Consider the following 22630-nt stretch of genomic DNA (forward strand, 5'->3'; position numbering starts at 1 on the left):
TGTGCTAATTCTGAAGTTATGAAACATTATATTAGCACTACCAACACAGTGAATGGTAAACATATTCAAAGTGAAGTCTCTCTGCTGGTGATTTGCTGAATGTGCAATCCTAAAGGAGGCTTGTGATTTGGTTAGTTACCTATTATGTAAATCTATGTATAAAATGGGTTATATCAATAAAAGTACCAGAGCTCCCCCAGGAAATGTGATGTTTGAATGGTATATTGTTCCAAATATAATTTCTTTTAAGTAAGAAATATCAAAAAGGGTCATTTTATGATCTTTTTTATTGAATAAATGAATGTCAACGTTTTTATTTCAGAATCTAGACATAATACATATTTGAGAGAACATTATAAGGAGTATATTGATACCAAGATGTTGTCTGTATAATGCGCGGTTCACAGATTATAGGGTCTTATAGGAGGCATGTATACTGTAGGTATAAAAAATACCTAAAATGGCCGCTTAAAAAAAATTCTAATGTATGGTTTGTGATGCAAATGTAAAAAGCATGTCGAACATCCTTCCACCCAATTAAGTTTATATGTGTAAATTGCTAAAACAACAATCTGAGATACCAAAAATATTTTTCGCTCCAGTTGGCTTGGAATCGCCCCATTAGAACTGGTGTTACCTAGGAGACCAGACTAGACTGTGTGGAGATATGGAGAAAATCCCAATTGGCACTGCACTGGGTGGGAGAAACCTTTTAGGGATCCATATTTCTTATCAAAGGATCTTATCAAAGAGCACTCTACAGGTTACTGCAGAGAGTGAAAGGGAGACCGAACTACAGAAAAAACACTGAAAGAAATGTGTAATTCTGCCTTGACTGGTTTGATCTATACTGTAGTACTACCAAAGGTGGTATCAAGGCACAAGGCGAGACCCAAATGCAGACACAGGAGGCAGATGGTTGGAGTCTTACAATGTTTATTAATCCAAAGGGGTGGTTGTTTTCAGTCGTCTGTTACACACTTGTTGAAAGTTACTTTGGCATCTTTGCTAATTAACTTTAGATGCATTGATATGATATATCTGTGTGAAATTAGTTTCATAATGAAGGATTGAGAGTTGGCTCGGATAATTGACAGCACCATCTCTTCCTTGCATACGAACAGAAAAGTGACTCAGGAGGAGAAAGATATATATATATACATATTTGCAATGAAGTCCTTGCTGAGTTAATTGAAGAGGGATTAGTACATGTTGGCTGTGTAATGTACAAATCCTGACAGTTACTGGAGTGCTACAAACAACATGTTTTGTTCTTCTATACTTGTGGGGACCTAAAATTTGTTTCCATTCAAAATATTCTTTTCCTTAACCATGAACCATACTTTGGGGTTTTGGCAATTAGACCCTTTGATCTACTTCCCCAGAGTCAGATGAACTCGTGGATACAATTGTTATGTCTCTGTGTCCAGTATGAAGGAAGTTAAAGATAGTACTGGCTGGCAAAACTAACTAGCGTTAGCATAATGACTTCCAGTCATTGCGCTTACACTAGTTAGCAATTGCGCTAGCAACTTCCTTCAAACTGCACGCAGAGACATAAAAATGGTATCCACGAGTTCATCTGACTCTGGGGAAGTAGATTTCCAAAATCCCTTTAACCCAAACCCTCAACTTAACTCCTAACCATAAACCCAACCCCTAAGTTTAAAATAGCCTTTGTCATTATTGGGATGTGGGAAATGTTCCCATGAGGGAGAATTTTACTTGTTTTACCACCCTTATGGGACGTTTGGGGGATTTTCGGTCCCCGCAAGGATATAAGAACCAACACGCACACAATTCTTGACATTTAACCTAATGAAGCATCATATGTACAGTAGCTCAGTAATAGAAAGCAGGAGCTCCTGTGCCATCAACTTCAGCTTGCTGAAAAACAAAGAGGAACATTAATAAAGAGCTCTCTGCTAACACAAGGGCCTTTTGTTCTAGCCCATCGCTCTGAATTACTTTCCGTCTGTCTGTTATTCCAGAATTGTTACATTTAACAGAAACGTTCCATCGGGATTGAGTCTCTTCTCGCAATGAATACGCAATGAGATTTTTATATGTTAGGGATTGACATGCTCCCTTTCTATTCCTCGTACAGAGAGGCCTTTGTTCCACACGGCTCAGTATAAAAAATGTAGAAGTTATTTTCGATGAATCTTAAAGAGACTGAAATGCTGTGGTATCGGTAACAATATGAGTGTAGGCCAGAATAAGTGTATTGAAATCTTAAAGATAATGGATATCATATATGCTTCTGTAATAGAGTCGTCTCCGCAATATTGTGCAGTGCATTCGGACAATATATTCAGAGCCCTTCACTTTTTTCAAAAATGTTTACGTTACAGCCTTTATTCTAAAATGGATGACATTTTTTGTTTTTGTTTTATCCTCATCACTCTACACACAACAGACACAGATTTCCGGTCTAATGTCCATTGCTGTGTTTCTTGGCACAAGCAAGTCTCTTCTTATTGGTGTCCTTTAGTAGTGGTTTCTTTGCAGAAATTCGACCATGAAGGCCTGATTCACGCAGTCTCCTCTGAACAGTTGATGTTGAGATTTGTCTGTTAATTAATTGAACTCTCTGAAGCATTTATTTGGGCGGCAATTTCTGAGGCTGGTAACTAATGAACTTATCCTCTGCAGCAGAGGTAACTCAGTCTTCCTTTCCTGTGGCGGTCCTCGTGAGAGCCAGTTATATCATAGAGCTTGATGTTTTTGCGATTGCACTTGAAGAAACTTCTTGAAATGTTCTGTATTGACTGACATTCATGCCAAAGGAATGATGGACTGTTGTTTCTCTTTGCTTATTTGAGCTGTTCTTACCATAATATGGATTTGGTCTTTTACCAAATAGCCCTATCTTCTGTATATCACTCCTACCTTGTCACAACACAACTGATTGGCTCAAGTGCATTAAAAAGGAAAGAAATTCCACAAATGACCTATATTTTCTATAAAAAAGGCACACCTGCTAATTGAAATGTGTTCCAGGTGACTACCTCATGAAACTGGTTGAGAGAATGCCAAGAATTGGCAAAGTTGTCATCAAGGCAAAGGGTGGCTACTTTCAAGAATCTCAAATACATTTTTAAAACTTTTTTGGTTACTACATGATTCCATATGTGTTATTTCATAGTTTTGATGTCTTCACCAAAATTCTACAATGTAGAAAATAGTAAAAAATAAATAAAAACCCTGGAATGAGTAGGTGTCCAAACTTTTGACTTGTACAGTATGTCAACCATCTGAATGAAAAACAGTCTGTCTTTGGAGACAGAGAAAATATTTATTTAAGCAGCCCTTATACTTTAGAAAAACCTCGCTTTAAAGCACTGAAGACAATGATTTATGTTTTCGTCTGACATTGGAATAGAAATGATTAAAACAAAAATCTGAGTTATTTTACATATAAACAAACTATTCTTCCAGAACAACTTCACACGTATTCGAAAAGCAAATAATTGATCACAACTGGGATCAAAATATTAACTTTCTTATTGAAAAATGTCACATCTTTTTTTCCCAGAGCTAATAAATTGTATCCCCAAGCAGTTTTCATTGAACTTGTTTTCTGCTCAGAAGGAGATGGTGCATCAACTAAGTCAAACGTGTGAAAATAACACTATTTTTTAGTATTCTGAGGTATTGTGAAAGGGGAATGTGAAATTAAGACATGAAAATGGTTGTCATTTCATTAAGTCAAGCTCATTTCAAAGACACCTCCATTGAGGCCCATTAAGACTGGGTGCAATCTTATCAACAACAGATTAACATAATCACAAGGTCTCTGAACCTTGCATCGAGATATGGAGTTACTGTATCTCTCCCTAGAAAAATCCATTGAAACCAGTGAATGTTTACAGCACAAATATCTTACAATCATGGGATGCAGCTGTACATAATATTCACATTATTGTGAAAAACGAGATGCAGAGCTTGATCTCATTTATGGCACCCAGAGTTTAGTTGAAAGGAGAGAAAAATATGCACATCCAACTAAATGCACAGCAAGAGGACTTTTGATATCATTATAATAATCAAATAAATGCTTTTTTTTATCACCCAGAGACTGACAAAGAGATATCAAAGGCAAAATATCCTGCAACACCACAAATGTCATTTATTTGATCTGGTGTCCATGCAGATTGTCATATGTGGGGAAAGACTAGAGTGCTTAAAACATGAACCACGGAAGACAGGAGTTGCATTAGACATAATGATATCAAAAGTCCTCTTGCGCTGCATTTTTCCCAGGCAAAGCACAACTTGTCCTTTCTCCCCTATCTGGGCATTGAACATGTGAAAATGCCATATGGGGGGGGGGGGATATTGACAATTTCCTCCTTAGACGAGTCCTTTTGGATACATTTCCTCAACACTATGTCTTCAAGAGGTCTAAATGAGGAACTAGACGTAAAATATTTTGGGATCTTTTATTTCAATTCATGAAACATGGGACCAATACTTTACATGTTGCGTTTCGTTTTTTTGTTCAGTATATTTCACAAGATAATATTTAATAAGCTAGGAATGCTTATTAGAATTTATTCATATTCTCTAAGGTCCAAACATCAGACTAATGCCTCAGTTGAACTTGGTGTGCACACACAGATTGCAATCGGAGAAAAACAAAGCATGCGTGTGTGTGACATTGTCTGTCTTAAGTGGTATTAACACAAATCTGTCTGATAGCTCTGATGCCAGAGCTAATCAATAGATAATCACATTCTTTGGCACACTTCGGATATCTTAGGTGACAGCACACACACACACCATGCTGTTTTGCCATACAATAATGGTCTACATTTGGATAGAGTTAAAACATTGTTACACAGAACAAGTGTAAAATATTACATTTGAATGTCACTCTACTAAGGACATGGACTAATGACTCATTACTTAATAAGTGTATTTTGTTCATAAAGCACTTCACAATCTCCAAAATCTACCATTTGTATTAAAAGTAAATTGGTGTGAAAGAATAAAAGCATACCAGAATGCGCTTCAGTAATTGAACTAAAGGAAAACGAGCCACAATCTGTACAATAGGCAAAAAGCAGGAACAAAGGCATAGAAAAGCTAACTATAAAATCAAACACATAATAGGACACATCCAGTGCCCCAAGCAGTGCATCTTGCTCCAATGCCAGTCCACTAATGACTGTAAACACCTGTGAGCAGTTCCCAAGAGCCAACGCAAATGGGTATGGTCTGGTCACCTCCACCTTAGTGAAATCATGTGATTTTTAGAATATAAGGACTTGTGCAAACCATCGAGGCACACTGACAATGCCACCACACACAATTAATTTAGTATATCTTATAGCCATTTACATCAACATCCAATCTCTGTTTGATGCCTACATCTTTCATTCATTTGAGGCTGGGGCTCAAAGGTTAATTTACACAACACTAACCACGTTTCCAGTCAACCATTTCATGCAGATGAATTCTGACGCATGAAAAAAGTCACGACTGGGCTGATGGAAACATAAAATCCCGGTACAATTCTATAAATGGCTAAAGATTTTTTTTTTCATGTTTTGACATGGTGGGATATTTTTGTGTAATTTTAAATGAATTGTGCGAGAAATGGCGGCGGAAACTCACGCGATAATATGTTGTTGTCCTCCCACTACGACTCGGGAAGCATGCAGTTTATTAGGCTTCAGATTTAAATAAAAGGTAACTGGATCAGTCTTCAAGGTCAAACGTTGCTTTGCCAGCCCAGGCTAGTTAATCCTAGAAAACAGAATCAAATTAAAGTCTGTTTTTGTGAAAATGACCCACCATGCCTGGAGTATCAAGCAGACACGGATACTCTCTGACTATCTCGACTGTCTTGGCCCCATTCTGTCTGGTCCACTGAGCCCTCTGGATCACGGCCTCCTTTGTGTACTCTGCAACCTGGTTTGCCGGCCAGATGTTCAGCCACTTGGTCATCTGGGCTACCCTCTCACATTTGACTCTGTTGTGAGCACAAAGTATTCAATGAATTATAAATTCCTTTTAACAATCAGTTTTCAAAATACATAAATCTTTCAACATGTACCTGGCAAGAGCCAGCTACTGCTCAAGCTTGGTGTGTCCACAGTCCTGAGTATTCATGTCTATGTCTCGAGGACTTCCCCTCGTGTATTAAAAAAAAGGTGTAATTTACAGAACACTCACTGCATGTAAGATTTTTATGTTCTTCTTTAACTTCAGGCTATAGTCGAGTCGTCCAAAAGCAAGAGCGTTTCCTGGTCCATCTCTTCCGTTCCAAATGAGAGGGTAAAAGGGAAAGCGGGTACTTAATCAGTTGCACAACTGAATGTAGTAAACCAAAATGTGTCTTCCGCATTTAACCCAACCCCTCTAAATCGGGGGGGGGGTCCCCTTAATTGACCGCCACGTCTTTGGCACCCGGGCAGCAGTAGCTGTTGTTGGGGGTTAACTGCCTTGCTCAAGGGCAGAATGGCAGATTTGTCCACCTTGCTAGCTCGGGGATTCAAACCAGCGACCTATCCGTAACTGGCCCAACACTCTTAACCGCTAGGCTTAACTGCTAGGGGGGAGATTTTAAGGGAAAGTTTCAACCACATTTCTAAATTAAATACTTTGAGGGAAGGGTTGATAAGCCAGATCAAATAGTTGTACAAAGGCAAGGGAGTGAGGAAAGCGCAAAATTAATAGAGGCGTTAGTAGTTTCGAGGTTAGAAAGGCAGGCTGATATTCGAACCCCCAAGCTGCCTGCAGGGAAATTGGCAAAGAGTGATCCGTCAGCCAAAGGTTTACCAGCTACAATATCTCTGGATACTAACTACTGCCGTTGTGCCTTTTAAGCAAGGCTCTTTGTCCCGAAGTGCCCATGAGCTGCTCCCAGCCTGTAATATGTGTGTATTGTGTGTCAGGTTGGTCACTGTGACAGAATGTCTGTGAAATTACCAATAAAGCAAGTATGGTGAAATGAATGCCAGACAATCTATGGTAGCTGTGCATGTACTGTAACTAGTCCCAAAGTGGCTGCATGGTTGTTAAGAGGCTCTGGTGAAGTTTTAATGTTTTATGTTTCCATTAAGGCTGTACTATTGGTTATCAATGACAATGTGGAAGACGTAGATGCTGTTTTTCCACAGGGTCAATGAAAATCAGTGTTTCTTTCCTTCCCAAAGCTCTGTCCCCACTTTCAAAAATAAATTTCTCACTTTTACTTACTTTGGAATCAGAGGCCAGGTTCCACTCATTCAGTTTATTTTTACATTGTTGTCCATTCATTGGCCTTGACCTCTGCATTTAAGTACAGAAATATTAGAAACATAGCTAGCTAGCTAACAGAATTTGCATCCATCTTCCTCAACTTCACAAGTTCGACTAATACTCCCACTGTCAGAGACCATTGAAAACCAGTACAGTAACACTAGCTAACTCAATCAATAACCATGCGAGCATGAGACAAGCCAGCAAATAGCTTGGTTAAATTAGAATATGTCAAATCTAACCATGTTAACTTAGCTAGCTAGCCAGCTAACATGTGAAACAATGTCCGAGACAGTCCAGAAGAAGTGTCAGCTATTAGCACAGAAAATGGCTAGCTAGGTAACGCTACCTACCTGATTGTGATAGGACAACCTATAACCTGAATTACCATCAAATGTATAATTCGTAACATTTTGTTGCATACCGTTTTCAAGGATTTAATTCAGCCAAAACACCCTTAGTCTGTCGAAATAACAATGCCGGTTTCCACTCGTCAGTCACTGAATCGCATTAGAACTAGAATACTTGCAAGTATTCTGTGGACTTCATGCACTTGTGGCAGGATAATTAACCCACTGGCTGGGTCAAATATCCATTGCCCAACCTTAATGACCCAGCACCAACAACCCAAACTTGATGTAGTTACACAACACAACTATTGACCCAATGCCTGCAACCCAGCAATTGGGTCATCCAAACAACCCAACTTACATCTCAAAGCCATGCATGCAAGAAACCTTGACCTGTCTGGTGCACATATATTTCTCAGTCCTCAGTTTGATTGAAGGCCTCAATCTGTATTTTTGCCTTGTAACTGATTGCTTCTAGAAAGAGAGAAGGAACAACACATCATGAAGATAAGCTGGCTACTAGTTTAAGGTCTCTGTGACCAACAGATGCATATCTGTATTTCTGAGCCATGTTGCTAACTATAGTGATGTCCCCTCTCTCTTCACTCCCCATCCCAGCTGCTAGGGTTAACCTCCTTGCTCAGCCCACATTGAGAAACCTCTTCATCACATATGCAGATAACATGGCTATTTTATTCAGCACAGCTGTTGTCTCTGTCCTGCCACCACCTCTTCACTGTTAGAACAGGTGGGGCTGCCAAACACCAGCAATTAGGATGTCCCACTACAATTAAGCCTCTGTAAATAATCACTCCACTAGATTCCTCTTTCTTATCGGAAAGCATTTTAATGTGGCTGGCTGTGTGAAAGAGATGGCCACTGTCATGGTCAGCGACGAATTTGAATGGTATTTGTCATTTTTGTGCATTAGATTGCACAGCAAACTATATTTAATTGTGGCTAAACCTACACTCACCCAGTATATCATAATTGTATTTGTCAATCCTTGAATGAGTGCATGCCACAAACCGTTGTACAGGAATAACAGGTTTGCTATGTACCAACAAGTGCAGTACCTACATTGTAATTTCACTTTACCGATGTACCATGTAATTGGATGATATTAGGGACACTTATTGTAAAGTGAAACCACAAATTGTATTGGAAAAATGTCCAATGTATGCATTTTTATGAATTCCTTTCTACTACTTGCTCTTTTGAATTACAAGTTGTTTTGTAAAGTGTGTAAACACTTCAAGCTGTGGCTTTATTACAATAAACACCATTAGGACCCATCAAAGGACCTGGCAGGTAACGCAGGACAGAGTCCTCTCTTCACAGGGATTCAGACTAATGAGATTCTGTCACCAGCTCTGAATGGTGAGGAAACACCATTAAGCCTTCTGTTGGAAAGGAATGTCAATCTATAGACCGACTCCTGTTTAATAACCACTTATCACCGTATCCCACGTCCGCTATACGCTTCCAGGATACGAGATCACAGATTAAAGGCTCAAACGTTGCTTTACATTTGGATAATTGCTTCTCTAAATGTCTTGTTTGTGACAGACAAACATAATCCCACCCAATTACCTCCATGATGCTTGCCTTCAATGCCTCCATTCAGATGCCATTTCTGTTCCTTGTTCCATTCTGTTTGCTTGACACTCATCTGGTACTTGTCCTTTTTTGTATTTTCCTTCTCCAGAACGTGTACTACACAAACTCACATCAGCTTCACCTGGGGGTCCTGAGCCCCACCATCGATGACGATGACAACAAGTGCCTGGTGGATGTGAATAACCGGCCGCGGCTCCTGGAGTGCAGCTACGCCACAGCCAAGCGCATGAAGCTCGCCTGGCTGTTTACTCAGGTAACGGCTACTCCTGTCTTCTCTTACCATTCCTCTCCTAAATGGATTAAACGAATGGACAACAATATTTAGGCTTCTACTTCCAGTTTATACAGTGCCTTCGGAAAGTATTCACAAGTATTTCCACATTTTTCCACATTTTTGTTACTTTACAGCCTTATTGTAAAACTTATGAAAAAGTTCCCCCCCACTCATCAATCTACACACAATACCCCATAATGACAAAGCAAAAACATGTTTTAAGAATATTTTGAAAATTGATTAAAATAAAAACAGAAATATGACATTTACATAAGTATTCATACCCTTTACTCAGGACTTAGTTGAAGCACCTTTGGTAGCGATTACAGCATCAAGTCTTCTTGGGTATGACGCTACAAGCTTGGCACACCTGTATTTGGGGAGTTTCTCCCATTCTTTTCTGCAGATCCTCTCAAGCTCTGTCAGGTTGGATGGGTAGCTGAGCATCTTTTTTCAGGTCTCTCCAGAGATGTTCGATCGGGTTCAAGTCCGGGCTCTGGCTGGGCCTCTCAAGGACATTGAGACTTGTCCCGAAGCCACTCCTGCGTTGTCTTGTCTGTGTGCTTAGGTTGTTGTCCTGTTGGAAGGTGAACCTTCATCCAATCTGAGGTCCAGAGCGCTCTGGAGCAGGTTTTCATCACGGATCTCTCTGTACTTAGCTCCGTTCATCTTTCCCTCGATTTTGACTAGTCTCCCAGTTCTTGCCACTGAAAAACATCCCACAGTATGATGCTGCCACCACCATGCTTCCCCGTAGGGATGGTGCTTGGTTTCCTCCAGACGTGACACTTGGCATTCAGGCCAAAGAGTTCAATCTTGGTTTCATCAGACCAGAGAAATGTGTTTCTCGTGGTCTGAGTCTTTAGGTGCCTTTTGGCAAACTCCAAGATGGCTGTCATGTGCCTTTTTACTGAGGAGTGGCTTCCGTCTGGCCACTCTACCATAAAGGCTTGATTGGTGGAGTGTTGCAGAGATGGTTGTCCTTCTGGAAGGTTCTTCCATCTCCATAGAGGAACTCTATGGATTCTCGGTCACCTCGCTGACCAAGGCCCTTCTCCCCCGATTGCTCAGTTTGGCCGGGCGACCATTTCTAGGAAAAATCTTGGTGGTTCCAAACTTCTTCCATTTTTTGAAGAATGATGGAGGCCACTGTGTTCTTGGAGACCTTCAATGCTGCAGAAATGTTTTGGTACCCTTCCCCAGATCTGTGCCTCGACACAATCCTGTCTCGTAGCACTACAGACAATTCCAAAGACCTCATGGCTTGGCTTTGCTCTGACATGCACTGTCAAGTGTGGGGCCTTATATAGACAGGTGCTTGCCTTTTCCAAAAAATGTCCAATCAATTGAATTTACCACAGGTGGACTCCAAGTTGTAGAAACATCTCAAGGATGATCAATAAGAAACTGACTGTTAGAACTGTTAAGGCTCCATGGATTGATGAGGATTTGAGAAAAGATGGTGCAAAAGGAGTGGCTAATATGTCTGGTTGTACATCTGACTGACTTACTTACTGCAAATTGAGAAGGTATGTGACTAAACTCAACAAAAAGAGGAAGAAACTTTATTATGAACCGAGATCAATGATATAAAGAATGATGGAAAAAAACTTTGTACTTATGGGCAGAAAATTATAAGCAGAAAGACATTTAACTCCACCTTTCATTGAATCAGATGGCTTACTAATCACAACCATTTGATGTTGGCAATTATATTTATGATTATTTCATTGGGAAAGTGGGCAAACTTATGCAGGAAATGCCCACGACAAACAATGAGCAATTATGTTTAATGTATAAAAAATTACAAAAATAATGAAAGAAAAGCAGTGCAAGTTTGAATTTTGTAAAGTTAGTGTGGGAGATGCAAAAATTATTGTTAACAATCAATAATGACAAACCTCCTGGTATTGACAACTTAGATGGAAAGCTACTGAGGATTGTAGCTGACTCTCTAGCCACTCCTATCTGTCATATTTTAAATCTGAGCCTAGAGGAAAGTTTGTCCTCAGGCCTGGAGGGAAGCCAAAGTAATTCCGCTACCCAAGAGTGGTAAAGCGGCCTTCACTGGTTCTAACAGCAAACCTATAAGCTTGCTGCCAGCTCTTAGCAAACGGTTGTATAAAATTGTGTTTGACCAAATACAATGCTATTTCTCTGTATACAAATTAACAACATACTTTCAGCATGCTTATAGAGAAGGGCACTCAACATGTACTGCACTGATTCAAATGACTGATGATTGGTTGAAAGAAATTTATAATAATAAGATTGTGGGAGCTGTACTATTAGTTTTCAGTGCAGCCTTTGATATTATTGACCATAACCTGTTGTTGAGAAAACATGTTATGGCTTTTCAACCTCTGCCATATCAGAGCTATCTACAGTATCTAATAGAACTCAAAGGGTTTTCTTTAATGGAAGTGTCTCTAATGTCAAACATGTAAAGTGTGGTGTACCGCAGGGCAGCTCTCTTGGCCCTCTACTCTTTTATATTTTTACCAATGACCTGCCATTGGCATTAAACAAAGTGTGTGTGTCCATGTATGCTGATGATTCAACCATATACGCATCAGCAGCCACAGCCAATGAAGTCACTGAAACCCTTAACAAAGAGTTGCAGTCTGTTTTGGAATGGGTGGCCAGTAATAAACTTGTCCTGAACATCTCTAAAACTAAGAGCATTGTATTTGGTACAAATCATTCATTAAGTGCTAGACCTCAACTGAATCTGGTAATGAATGGTGTGGCTGTTGAACAAGTTGAGGAGACTAAATTACTTGGCGTTACCTTAGATTGTAAACTGTCAAAACATATAGATTCAGTGGTTTTAAAGATGGGGAGAGGTCTGTCCATAATAAAGAGATGCTCTGCTTTTTTGACACCACACTCCAAAAAGCAAGTTCTGCAGGCTCTAGTTTTGTCTAATCTTGATTATTGTCCAGTCGTGTGATCCAGTGCTGCAAGGAAAGACCTAGTTAAGCTGCAGCTGGCCCAGAACAGAGCGGCACATTTTCCTCTTAATTGTAATCAAGGGGCTAATATTAATACTATGCATGCCAGTCTCTCTTAGCTAAGAGTTGACTGCATCACTTTTGAAAATCCCAAATTGTTTGCTTAGTCAACTTACACACAGCTCTGACACACACGCTTATGCCACCAGGGTTCTTTTCATAGTCCCCAAATCCAGAACAAATTCAAGAAAACGTACGGTATTATATGGAGCCTTCCATTTCCATTTCATATTGCTCAAATAAACAGCAAACATTGTTTAAAAAAAAACAGATAAAGAAACACCTCGCGGCACAACGCCTCTCCCTTATTTGACCTGGATAGTTTTGTGTATGCATTGATATGTAGGCTATGTGTGCCTTTATACAAATGAATGTAGTTCTGTCCTTGTTGTTCTTGTCTAATGATGTTCTGCATTATGTAATTCTGTATTATGTTTCATGTTTTGTGTGGCCCCCAGGAAGGTTAGCTGCTGCTTTTGTAACAGCTAATGGGGATCCTAATAAAATACCAAATAGCAAATAAAAACAGAATGCACCTGAGCTCAATTTCCAATCTCCTAGCAAAGGGCCTGAATACTTATGTAAATAAGGTATTTCTGTTGTTTTTTTAATAAATTTGCAAAAATGTCTAAACCTGTTTTCGCTTTGTCATTATGGGGTATATTGTGAAGATTTCTGAGAAAAAAAACATTTAATCCATTTTAGAATAAGGCTTTAATGTTACAAAATGTGGAAAATATTAAGGGATCAGATTACTTTCCGTAGGCACTGTACATGCTATATATATTTATCGGACACCGTATATTTTACCATGGTCATCTTTTTTTAAATTTGTTTTTAGTACCACCCAGCTACCGTCAACCCAGCACAAATATTTATTTGGATCATTAACTTTCATTAGATTAGGAAGGGAATGAAAACAAAAGTAATGAAATAATGACTGCATATCTTTGATCAGTAACTGTAGTACTATTACTCAAATTGGAACAGTACTCTATTATGTTACTTATTAGAGGAAAAAGTAATACTACTGTAAAGCGTTACTTTGTAACTTGTTACCTCCAACACTGGTCACTAGCAAAGTTACAAATGTGGTAGATGAACCAGGCTAATAAGACACTGCATTGGGCTGTTGAGCATTTCGAGAAGAGGAGCAGATGTGAAGAGATTGGCCTGTTAGTGGGTTAAAAGTGTGGTTCACCGGCCTGCATTCAAGTGGCCTTGATTCTCATTACGGAGTGTTGCCAAAAAGCGTCAGCGCCAAATGAAAAGCCATAGTAGGTCATTGAACCCGGTCTCATTAAACACGTTAGGCGAGAAAAATGAACATCGCCTAACGACTCTCCTTGTTCTCCACTGCAGACGCTGGCATTAAATCTCTCTAATTAGGCCTAATGTCACCCTCATGATCACACTGAAAATGTACTTCTTTGGCCTTTTGTAATGTTGAGAGCATCACAATTAGGTGTTCCTCAAGGTTCAAATAAGGGCCCCTCATTTTTAATAGTGAGAGGAATGTTTAGATTCAAAGACAGTCAAATGAGTGATGCGTTATCGTGGTAGGAACATCTGGATTAATACAGTAGGAGGACTTGAAAATAAAAAAGTGTCATTAAACTTTATGCAACCTGCCAGACACATCAGGGACACAACTTTATTCGTCCATAGCCAATTCCGAAGTGCACGTTGAAGCTGTTAGAAGAACTGTCCGCATCTACTTTTCGTCAGCCAACAAGATGAGTAGGCTACTGAACAGCAAAAGCTGTTCAATCTACTATCCCCCATAGTACAAAAGTTTATATATTCTGTGTGATAAAATAAATATTCCAAACATTGTCTGGGACAGTTGTGGGATGCGAAAGATCTCAAATTAATACAACCACTAGCATTCCCCCCAAAAATGTACTCAATGTAGATGACACAACGGATGAGAACGTTTAGCTTTAAATGTTGATAATCTATTAGGCTATTTCAGCAATGCGCACATGGCAGTAGGCTATAAGCTTGAATGTTCCATTAGCAGGAAAACACCATTATCAAATGTGACCACAAATGTGATTATGCATGTAATGCTTTTATGATAAAGGTGCATTTTTATGGTGAAAATGATCTTCCCCAAACTTGAAACTCACGGGCTGCTCATGTATGCCAGTTAGATTCTACACCATTGTAAAGCGGATTCTGCTTAATTTTAGGAAGTTATTTGGCCACTTTAGTTGTGATACAAAACTTATTAACACATTATGAGCTAGGTTACATGAGGTGTGTGACTATGATTAGAACAAGTCTTATGATGGGCATCATTATTTTTTTTCCTTTTTATTTAACTAGGCAATTCAGTTAAGAACAAATTCTTATTTTCAATGACGGCCTAGGAACAGTGGGTTAACTGCCTTGTTCGGGGGCAGAACGACAGATTTATTTTTACCTTGTCAGCTCAGGGATTCGATCTTCCAACCTTTCGGTCCAACACTCTAACCGCTGGGCTACCTGCCGCCAATTGGTTGTGCAGCCAGACTTATTTGCGATTACTTTTGCCTCATCCCTCTTAACCATACCATTTTTAAATTCCTCATCAATATACAGGAATTTAATTTTTTACAGTCATTTTGTTAATAGGTGCATGTTTATTAGTAACTGGACTAAGCAATTTCATAAGTACATCAACAACATGCTGTAGGGTTCACTACAGAACTTATAAGACCTCTTATACACGATATAAGGCCCAGCCTTTGGAACTTTGGTTTCCTAGATAAGTCAACTATATCCGATGGATTTGGATACGGCTTTCAACCAAATTTCTGCAGCATTAATACATATATATGATTTCATTCCTGTGCTCTTTGTAAATACCCTGGTAGGTTGAGTGATAACCTGAGTCAGGTTGCAGGCACTGGTTGCATTTTCTTGAGTGGGCAGCTTGATGAAAGCCAGTCAATATCTAAATCACCCAGAAAATATACCGGTCTGTTGATATCACATACATTATCAAGCATTTCACACAACTTATCCAAATACTGACTGTTAGCACTTGGTGGTCCATAGGAGCTTCTGTCAAGAATGGCCTTTAGATGAGGCAGATAAAGCTGTAGCCATCTCTAAGCTTTACAGGAACACCTCCACCATTGGCATTTCTGTATTTTCTGTTATAACCATGTACAGCGGTTTGTCCTTTAAAAGTTGCAGCGTACTGCTGCGCAGCTTGCATGGTGCCGCACAATTCTATGATACGTTATTTAAGTGTGAACCACTGGTGCCATTAAATCTAGTTTGACCACCATCGGGCATCTTTTGAGAAACATTTAATAGCCTTTCATTAGTGGCTGTACAAGAGAATAACATTTTAAAAATTGGAAGAACATAGTATATGGGACTGATTTTAAGAAATTTTGCTTAATTATTTTGATTCATATTATAGTGTTTCTATTCCAAGAAAAACGTAAAACCCTCTGGGTTTCTGTTAGGATGGAACGGAAAATATGGCACTGTACAACGTAAGGTTTGGGAGTAGGCTTCAGTACTTGACTATTTAGCTAAAGAATCCCCGTGTCGTGCGGGAGACCGGGGTTCAATTCCAAGGTGGGGATGGAGGAGGAGTAGGCTGTCCTTGTAAATAAGAATTTGTTCTTAACTGACTTGCCTAGTTAAAGGTTACACTAAGAGCATAACATTTCAACACCCTAATTGTATAATTGTAGTCTAACCAATACCCAAACAGAGATTTAGTCAGAATAAAATCTCATTGATTTATCAAGACCAGTCCCCATGCTTGTCTTAGAGCAGCGGGAAACAGTGCTAAAATAGTTGTAGGCTATTGCTTCAAATCCTATTGCTTCTAACTTCAATATGCTCTCTAAATAAATAAGACCTACACCACTTTTAACAGCACATTACTCAACACTAGTGAGACTCATGTCGCCTACAGTAGGCCTACAGCATATCGAAAAATATAACATTACTCACCGCCAATAATTACATTTTAGAGGATTTGAGGATTCTAAATTTAAACCAAAAGCCGCCTCACGGGTCTCCGGGTGGTGGGTATCGAACCTGCATATATATAGCAACACCGCTTAGACTGTTGCACCACTCAGGCGCTGTACAATGTAACTGGTCGGGAGTGGGCTACAGTACTACAGTAAGAGAGAAAAAAGTCCTAACAAAATAAAATAATAAAAACCTTAGTGTAACAACAATTTAAGTAATACTGAAGTCGTGCAAAATTATCCCTTTCTATTTAGGTTTATGTCGCCCATTCATTGTCAGTTAGAGACACAGTAGGACCCAAAAGCATAATCAGTGCTCTAACTCCCCCTTGTGCTGGTCTGGAGCAATGAATTGGTGATGCAGGGTACCGTACTAAACCACAAACTACCTCTAAGTCCCGCAGCACAATCACAAAACCTTTATTGGAGGAACCACTGTATTGCTACCACTGTATCACCAAAGGTGTTCTAAGTGAGTTTCAGAGATCGTACAAATATGAATGTCATCTGTTACCAGCACATTATTGATTTCCCCTGCGCCTGGGCTGGAATAATGCATTAGGGCCTTTCTCTTGCATTTCAAAGATGATGGTACAAAAAACGCAGGTTTTATCTTTTTATCATATCTAATGTGTTATATTCTCCTACATTAATTTCACATTTCCACAGATGTACAAGTGTTTATTTTCAAATGCATATCCTTGCTTCAGGTCCTGAGCTACAGGCAGTTAGATTTGGGTATGTCATTTTAGGCAAGAATTTAAAAAAGGGGCGGATCCTTGAGGTTTTAAGCTACATATTTTAACATGGGCTATTTTTAGCACTTTTCTGGGATGTTTGATTATTTCAATTTCTTTACTGGGAAGCTTAGCAGAAGTAGACATGCTCTTGTTATTTATGTTAGTGCAGGGTGAGCTGCACAAAGTGGACTTCCTACTAGGGCACACCACCTCAGTATAACTCTTGCTCATATGCACATGATAACTGCATACAATAGCTGTAGGATCAGCAGAGGCATTCAGGGCAGTTAGAGGGACATAAATTAGGTTACTTACATTGTGTCTACCAACGCACCTGGGATAATGTACATTTTGTTGAAGCATCATGACAACTCCGGGACATAATGGTAAGGATTAACTGAGCTGGGCTTGGATCATTGATAAGTCATTGTCTCAACGCAGCCTTATAATGCTGTGAAAGGATCCAGGAACCCAAATAATGATCTACCAAGCTTTGTTTCAAGAAGGTAGTGATGGTAACTGAAGAACAGAGAGTGGTTAGTTAGTATTCAACCTACAATCCCATGAATAACTGTCACTGTGGAGTAGTGGACCACCAAAGTAATGCTGCCGGTGGCTGTTTGATCAAAAGTTGTGGGACTGCCTCTTGGGAGGGCACAAGGACTCCTGCTTTAACATCCAGTGGAAAGCTTAGTGTGTGTTTTTGAAGCCAGGGGTCCTTTATGACGAGAGAGAGATTTAATCTGAAACGGACAGTCAGGAGCTGAGAATTATTTATAAGGGATCTTTCGAGATATTGAACTGTGTTTGACCCTGAGGGAAATGTTGCGTCGTAAATCTATGAGAAGCCACATCGATTTTTATCAGCTTCTTATTTTATTGGTCCATTTGATTTGCCCCTTTATAGACACCACTTCAAATCCGCAATAAAACGGGAATTACAGAAATGTTAAGCACAATAACCAAGGCATGATGCGCACTTGCTGTAAACACATGTTTAATTCAGTTGGGAGGGTGGAGTGAATATTACCGGGAAGATGCCCCAAGGGAGGTGGGACAGGCAACGCGGAGTGTGAGCTGTTCTGTCAGGTTAGAGTGCTTGTCCTTACTACAGCACACTGAGCCAGGCCTCACATGCCAGAGCTGCTTAGCTGGAGACAAGTCAGCAAGGATACTCAGCTATACATAATAATTTACTACCACAGCTGCTTCAGCCTCCGTCTACCCTACACAGACGGTTCAAAAACAGATGTTTTTAGAAGAATGTGTTGTTTTTACCTATATTCATATCCAATGCTTTCTGCTGAGAACTCTTACGGATATAATTCTACCAAATAAAGACCCATGAAATGTCTAACACGTACCAATGTCCATTTTTTTATATTGGATACCTTCTGTGCATGGAATTGAAAATGATCAATCCTATCTAAAAGTTTCACACTTTGTTGTAATGTAAAATAAATGGCTATTTCATTACAAACAGTGTGTGGACAATATTGATACTTGTGACTTTGGGAAAGTTTTGATTCTACTTTCAAACCAGCAGCAGGTAAAACACATTGTGAACGCTCCCTGAAGTACCTTTACAGAATCCGAGCACAGGTCACATAGGCCTCACAGCCTATTTGACCCACACTCCTGAGCACACTGCACAAAGGCAAAAATGTGTGCAGGGTAAACAGTCTGCAATAAATCATTCCTATCTGAGTGAAGAGATTTAATTATCAAATTAAATGAATTATTTAAGGGATTTAGGTTTAGGGCCCTCTGGTATTGGAGTTCAATAGTTCCTGTCTGGGCACAATGGTTTGTAGCAGCATAAATTACGAGATGCACTGCTGAGAGATGAAAATCTAATGTAATTTGTTTGAGACTTACAGCAATATGCAATCATTGGACTGTTTTGCATTTGATCAATTGTTAAAAGGGGCTAACCCAGTGTTTCCCAGATTCGGTCCTCGGGGACCCCAAGGGGTGCTCAGATGAATCAACTAATCATCAAGATTTAATTATTTGAATCAGCTGTGTAGTGCTAGGGCAAAAACGAAATATGCACCCCTTGGGGTCCCGGGGACTGAGTTTGGGAAACTGTGGGTTAACCGTTGTGAACTTGCCTTATGTTTTGCAAGTGACAACTTGATCATCAATGGGTTATTTATAGAAACCCTTCCCATAGCACATTGAAAAAGACATAGAAACAGTGTACTATAGTATTCTCGTAAGATGATCACAACAAAACTCTACTTTCAATGCTAAAATCTGTTTTATTTGGTATCTCATTAAGGAACCTTTAGCGGATCAATCTTTTCACATTCAAGTTGAAAACACTTAGCCAGCGTTAGCATCGCTACTAGTGAAACAATGGGAGTGGTAGGGCCCATGGCAGGATGCTTCAATAATCATGCCCAATGTCACTTCAAACCAAATGTTATAGCAACCAAAATACCATCATAAGATGCACATATAGAATATTGGAGGGTATTATACAGTGCCTTGCGAAAGTATTCGGCCCCCTTGAACTTTGCGACCTTTTGCCACATTTCAGGCTTCAAACATAAAGATATAAAACTGTATTTTTTTTGTGAAGAATCAACAACAAGTGGGACACAATTATGAAGTGGAACGACATTTATTGGATATTTCAAACTTTTTTAACAAACAAAAACTTAAAAATTGGGCGTGCAAAATTATTCAGCCCCTTTACTTTCAGTGCAGCAAACTCTCTCCAGAAGTTCAGTGAGGATCTCTGAATGATCCAATGTTGACCTAAATGACTAATGATGATAAATACAATCCACCTGTGTGTAATCAAGTCTCCGTATAAATGCACCTGCACTGTGATAGTCCCAGAGGTCCGTTAAAAGCGCAGAGAGCATCATGAAGAACAAGGAACACACCAGGCAGGTCCGAGATACTGTTGTGAAGAAGTTTAAAGTCGGATTTGGATACAAAAAGATTTCCCAAGCTTTAAACATCCCAAGGAGCACTGTGCAAGCGATAATATTGAAATGGAAGGAGTATCAGACCACTGCAAATCTACCAAGACCTGGCCGTCCCTCTAAACTTTCAGCTCATACAAGGAGAAGACTGATCAGAGATGCAGCCAAGAGGCCCATGATCACTCTGGATGAACTGCAGAGATCTACAGCTGAGGTGGGAGACTCTGTCCAAAGGACAACAATCAGTCGTATATTGCACAAATCTGGCCTTTATGGAAGAGTGGCAAGAAGAAAGCCATTTCTTAAAGATATCCATAAAAAGTGTTGTTTAAAGTTTGCCACAAGCCACCTGGGAGACACACCAAACATGTGGAAGAAGGTGCTCTGGTCAGATGAAACCAAAATTGAACTTTTTGGCAACCATGCAAAACGTTATGTTTGGCGTAAAAGCAACACCCTGAACACACCATCCCCACTGTCAAACATGGTGGTGGCAGCATCATGGTTTGGGCCTGCTTTTCTTCAGCAGGGACAGGGAAGATGGTTAAAATTGATGGGAAGATGGATGGAGCCAAATACAGGACCATTCTGGAAGAAAACCTGATGGAGTCTGCAAAAGACCTGAGACTGGGACGGAGATTTGTCTTCCAACAAGACAATGATCCAAAACATAAAGCAAAATCTACAATGGAATGGTTCAAAAAATAAACATATCCAGGTGTTAGAATGGCCAGGTCAAAGTCCAGACCTGAATCCAATCGAGAATCTGTGGAAAGAACTGAAAACTGCTGTTCACAAATGCTCTCCATCCAACCTCACTGAGCTCGAGCTGTTTTGCAAGGAGGAATGGGAAAGAATGTCAGTCTCTCGATGTGCAAAACTGATAGACATACCCCAAGCGACTTACAGCTGTAATCGCAGCAAAAGGTGGCGCTACAAAGTATTAACTTAAGGGGGCTGAATAATTTTGCACGCCCAATTTTTCAGTTTTTGATTTGTTAAAAAAGGTTTGAAATATCCAATAAATGTCGTTCCACTTCATGATTGTGTCCCACTTGTTGTTGATTCTTCACAAAAAAATACAGTTTTATATCTTTGTTTGAAGCCAGAAATGTGGCAAAAGGTCGCAAAGTTCAAGGGGGCCGAATACTTTCGCAAGGCACTGTACGAATTCTGGTATTTATATAACATTCTCCGTAGAATAACCATTTTTGGGAGAATACACACCAATACAATCGTTGACGAGCTATATCTCTGCAGATGATCTGATAAACACAGCTCAAGAACAGTTTTAAAGTTTGTTCCAGGTCTGGGAAATCATCGATGTCATTATGTCAAAGATTATGTAATAGTAGGGACAACCAACCAAGATGATGTCATAGTAGGTGGAATCAACCAAGTAACAAACTAGCCTGATTGCCTTGAACAGAAATGAAGAATCGAGCAGGATGGATGAAGCTAAGAGGGTTTACTTTGAGAAAATAATTGAGAACAAAAATGACCCTAAAAAGCTTTGCAAATCATTTAAGGAACTAGGCTGTGGTAGTACTACCAAAAACAAACTAAACAGTATTGGACTGAACATCAGGGGGGAGATGGTATATGAAAAAGTAGAGGTTGCCAATGAATTCAACTCTTTTTATTTTTTTATTTTTTTTACTTCTGTTGCCAGCAAGCTGGTTAGCAAGCTGCCCACCAGTTCTGGTTTGTATGGAAGCAACCAAGTCCAGAAGTATTATGTAGAGTTAGGGGTTCAGCCAAACTCTCTTCCTTTTGCAAAGGTAGCAACAGCCAAACTAGTCAGTATGCTGGCAGAGCTTAAACGCTCCAAAGCCACAGGCCTGGATAATATTCCTGCAAGGTTTCTTATAGATTCTGCTGTTCAAATTGGCCCTTGTATTACGCATATCGTTAATCTCTCTCTTGAACAAGGTACCTTTCCCAGGAACATGAAACAAGCTAAAGTTATACCTCTGTATAAGAGGGGGATAAAGTCTGACCCTGGGAATTATAGGCCTGTATCTATCCTCTGTGTAACATCAAAGATCCTGGAGAGAGTTGTACATGAGCAAATGTAGGAACATGTTAACAAACAGGGTCTGATGTATGATTTTAAGTCGGGTTTTTAGAAAAACATACTCCACTGATTCATGTCAACTTTACTTGACTGACTTCCTCAGGAAAGAGATTGATGAGGTAAATCTGTGTGGAGGGGTACTGCTTGACCTACAGAAGGCCTTTGATACAGTTAACCACTGTCTTAATCTCCAAACTGGAGGCACTGGGGTTAAGCAGTATCCCTCTAGGCTGGGTAAAGTCCTATTTATCAGGTAGGGAGCAAGTAGTAGAGGTTAATGTTTCACTGTCTCAGGCAGAAACAATGAGTTGTGGCGTTCTGCAGGGGAGCGTGCTTGGGCCTCTGCTGTTTTTATGTATATTAACGAAATGAAAGATGC

General features: G+C 39.7%; 1 protein-coding gene across 1 annotated transcript in view; it reads left to right on the top strand.

Annotated features, from left to right (window-relative positions):
* Positions 1-22630, top strand: part of LOC139416292 (UDP-N-acetyl-alpha-D-galactosamine:polypeptide N-acetylgalactosaminyltransferase 18a) — an 89441-nt gene that overhangs the window by 45576 nt on the left and 21235 nt on the right. Inside the window, exon 10 of the mRNA XM_071164782.1 lies at positions 9310-9474. Coding sequence (XP_071020883.1) covers positions 9310-9474 — 165 coding nt within the window. The remainder of the gene's footprint in view (positions 1-9309; positions 9475-22630) is intronic.

Source organism: Oncorhynchus clarkii, chromosome 1 (assembly GCF_045791955.1).
Source record: "Oncorhynchus clarkii lewisi isolate Uvic-CL-2024 chromosome 1, UVic_Ocla_1.0, whole genome shotgun sequence".
Taxonomy (NCBI): Eukaryota; Metazoa; Chordata; class Actinopteri; order Salmoniformes; family Salmonidae; genus Oncorhynchus; species Oncorhynchus clarkii.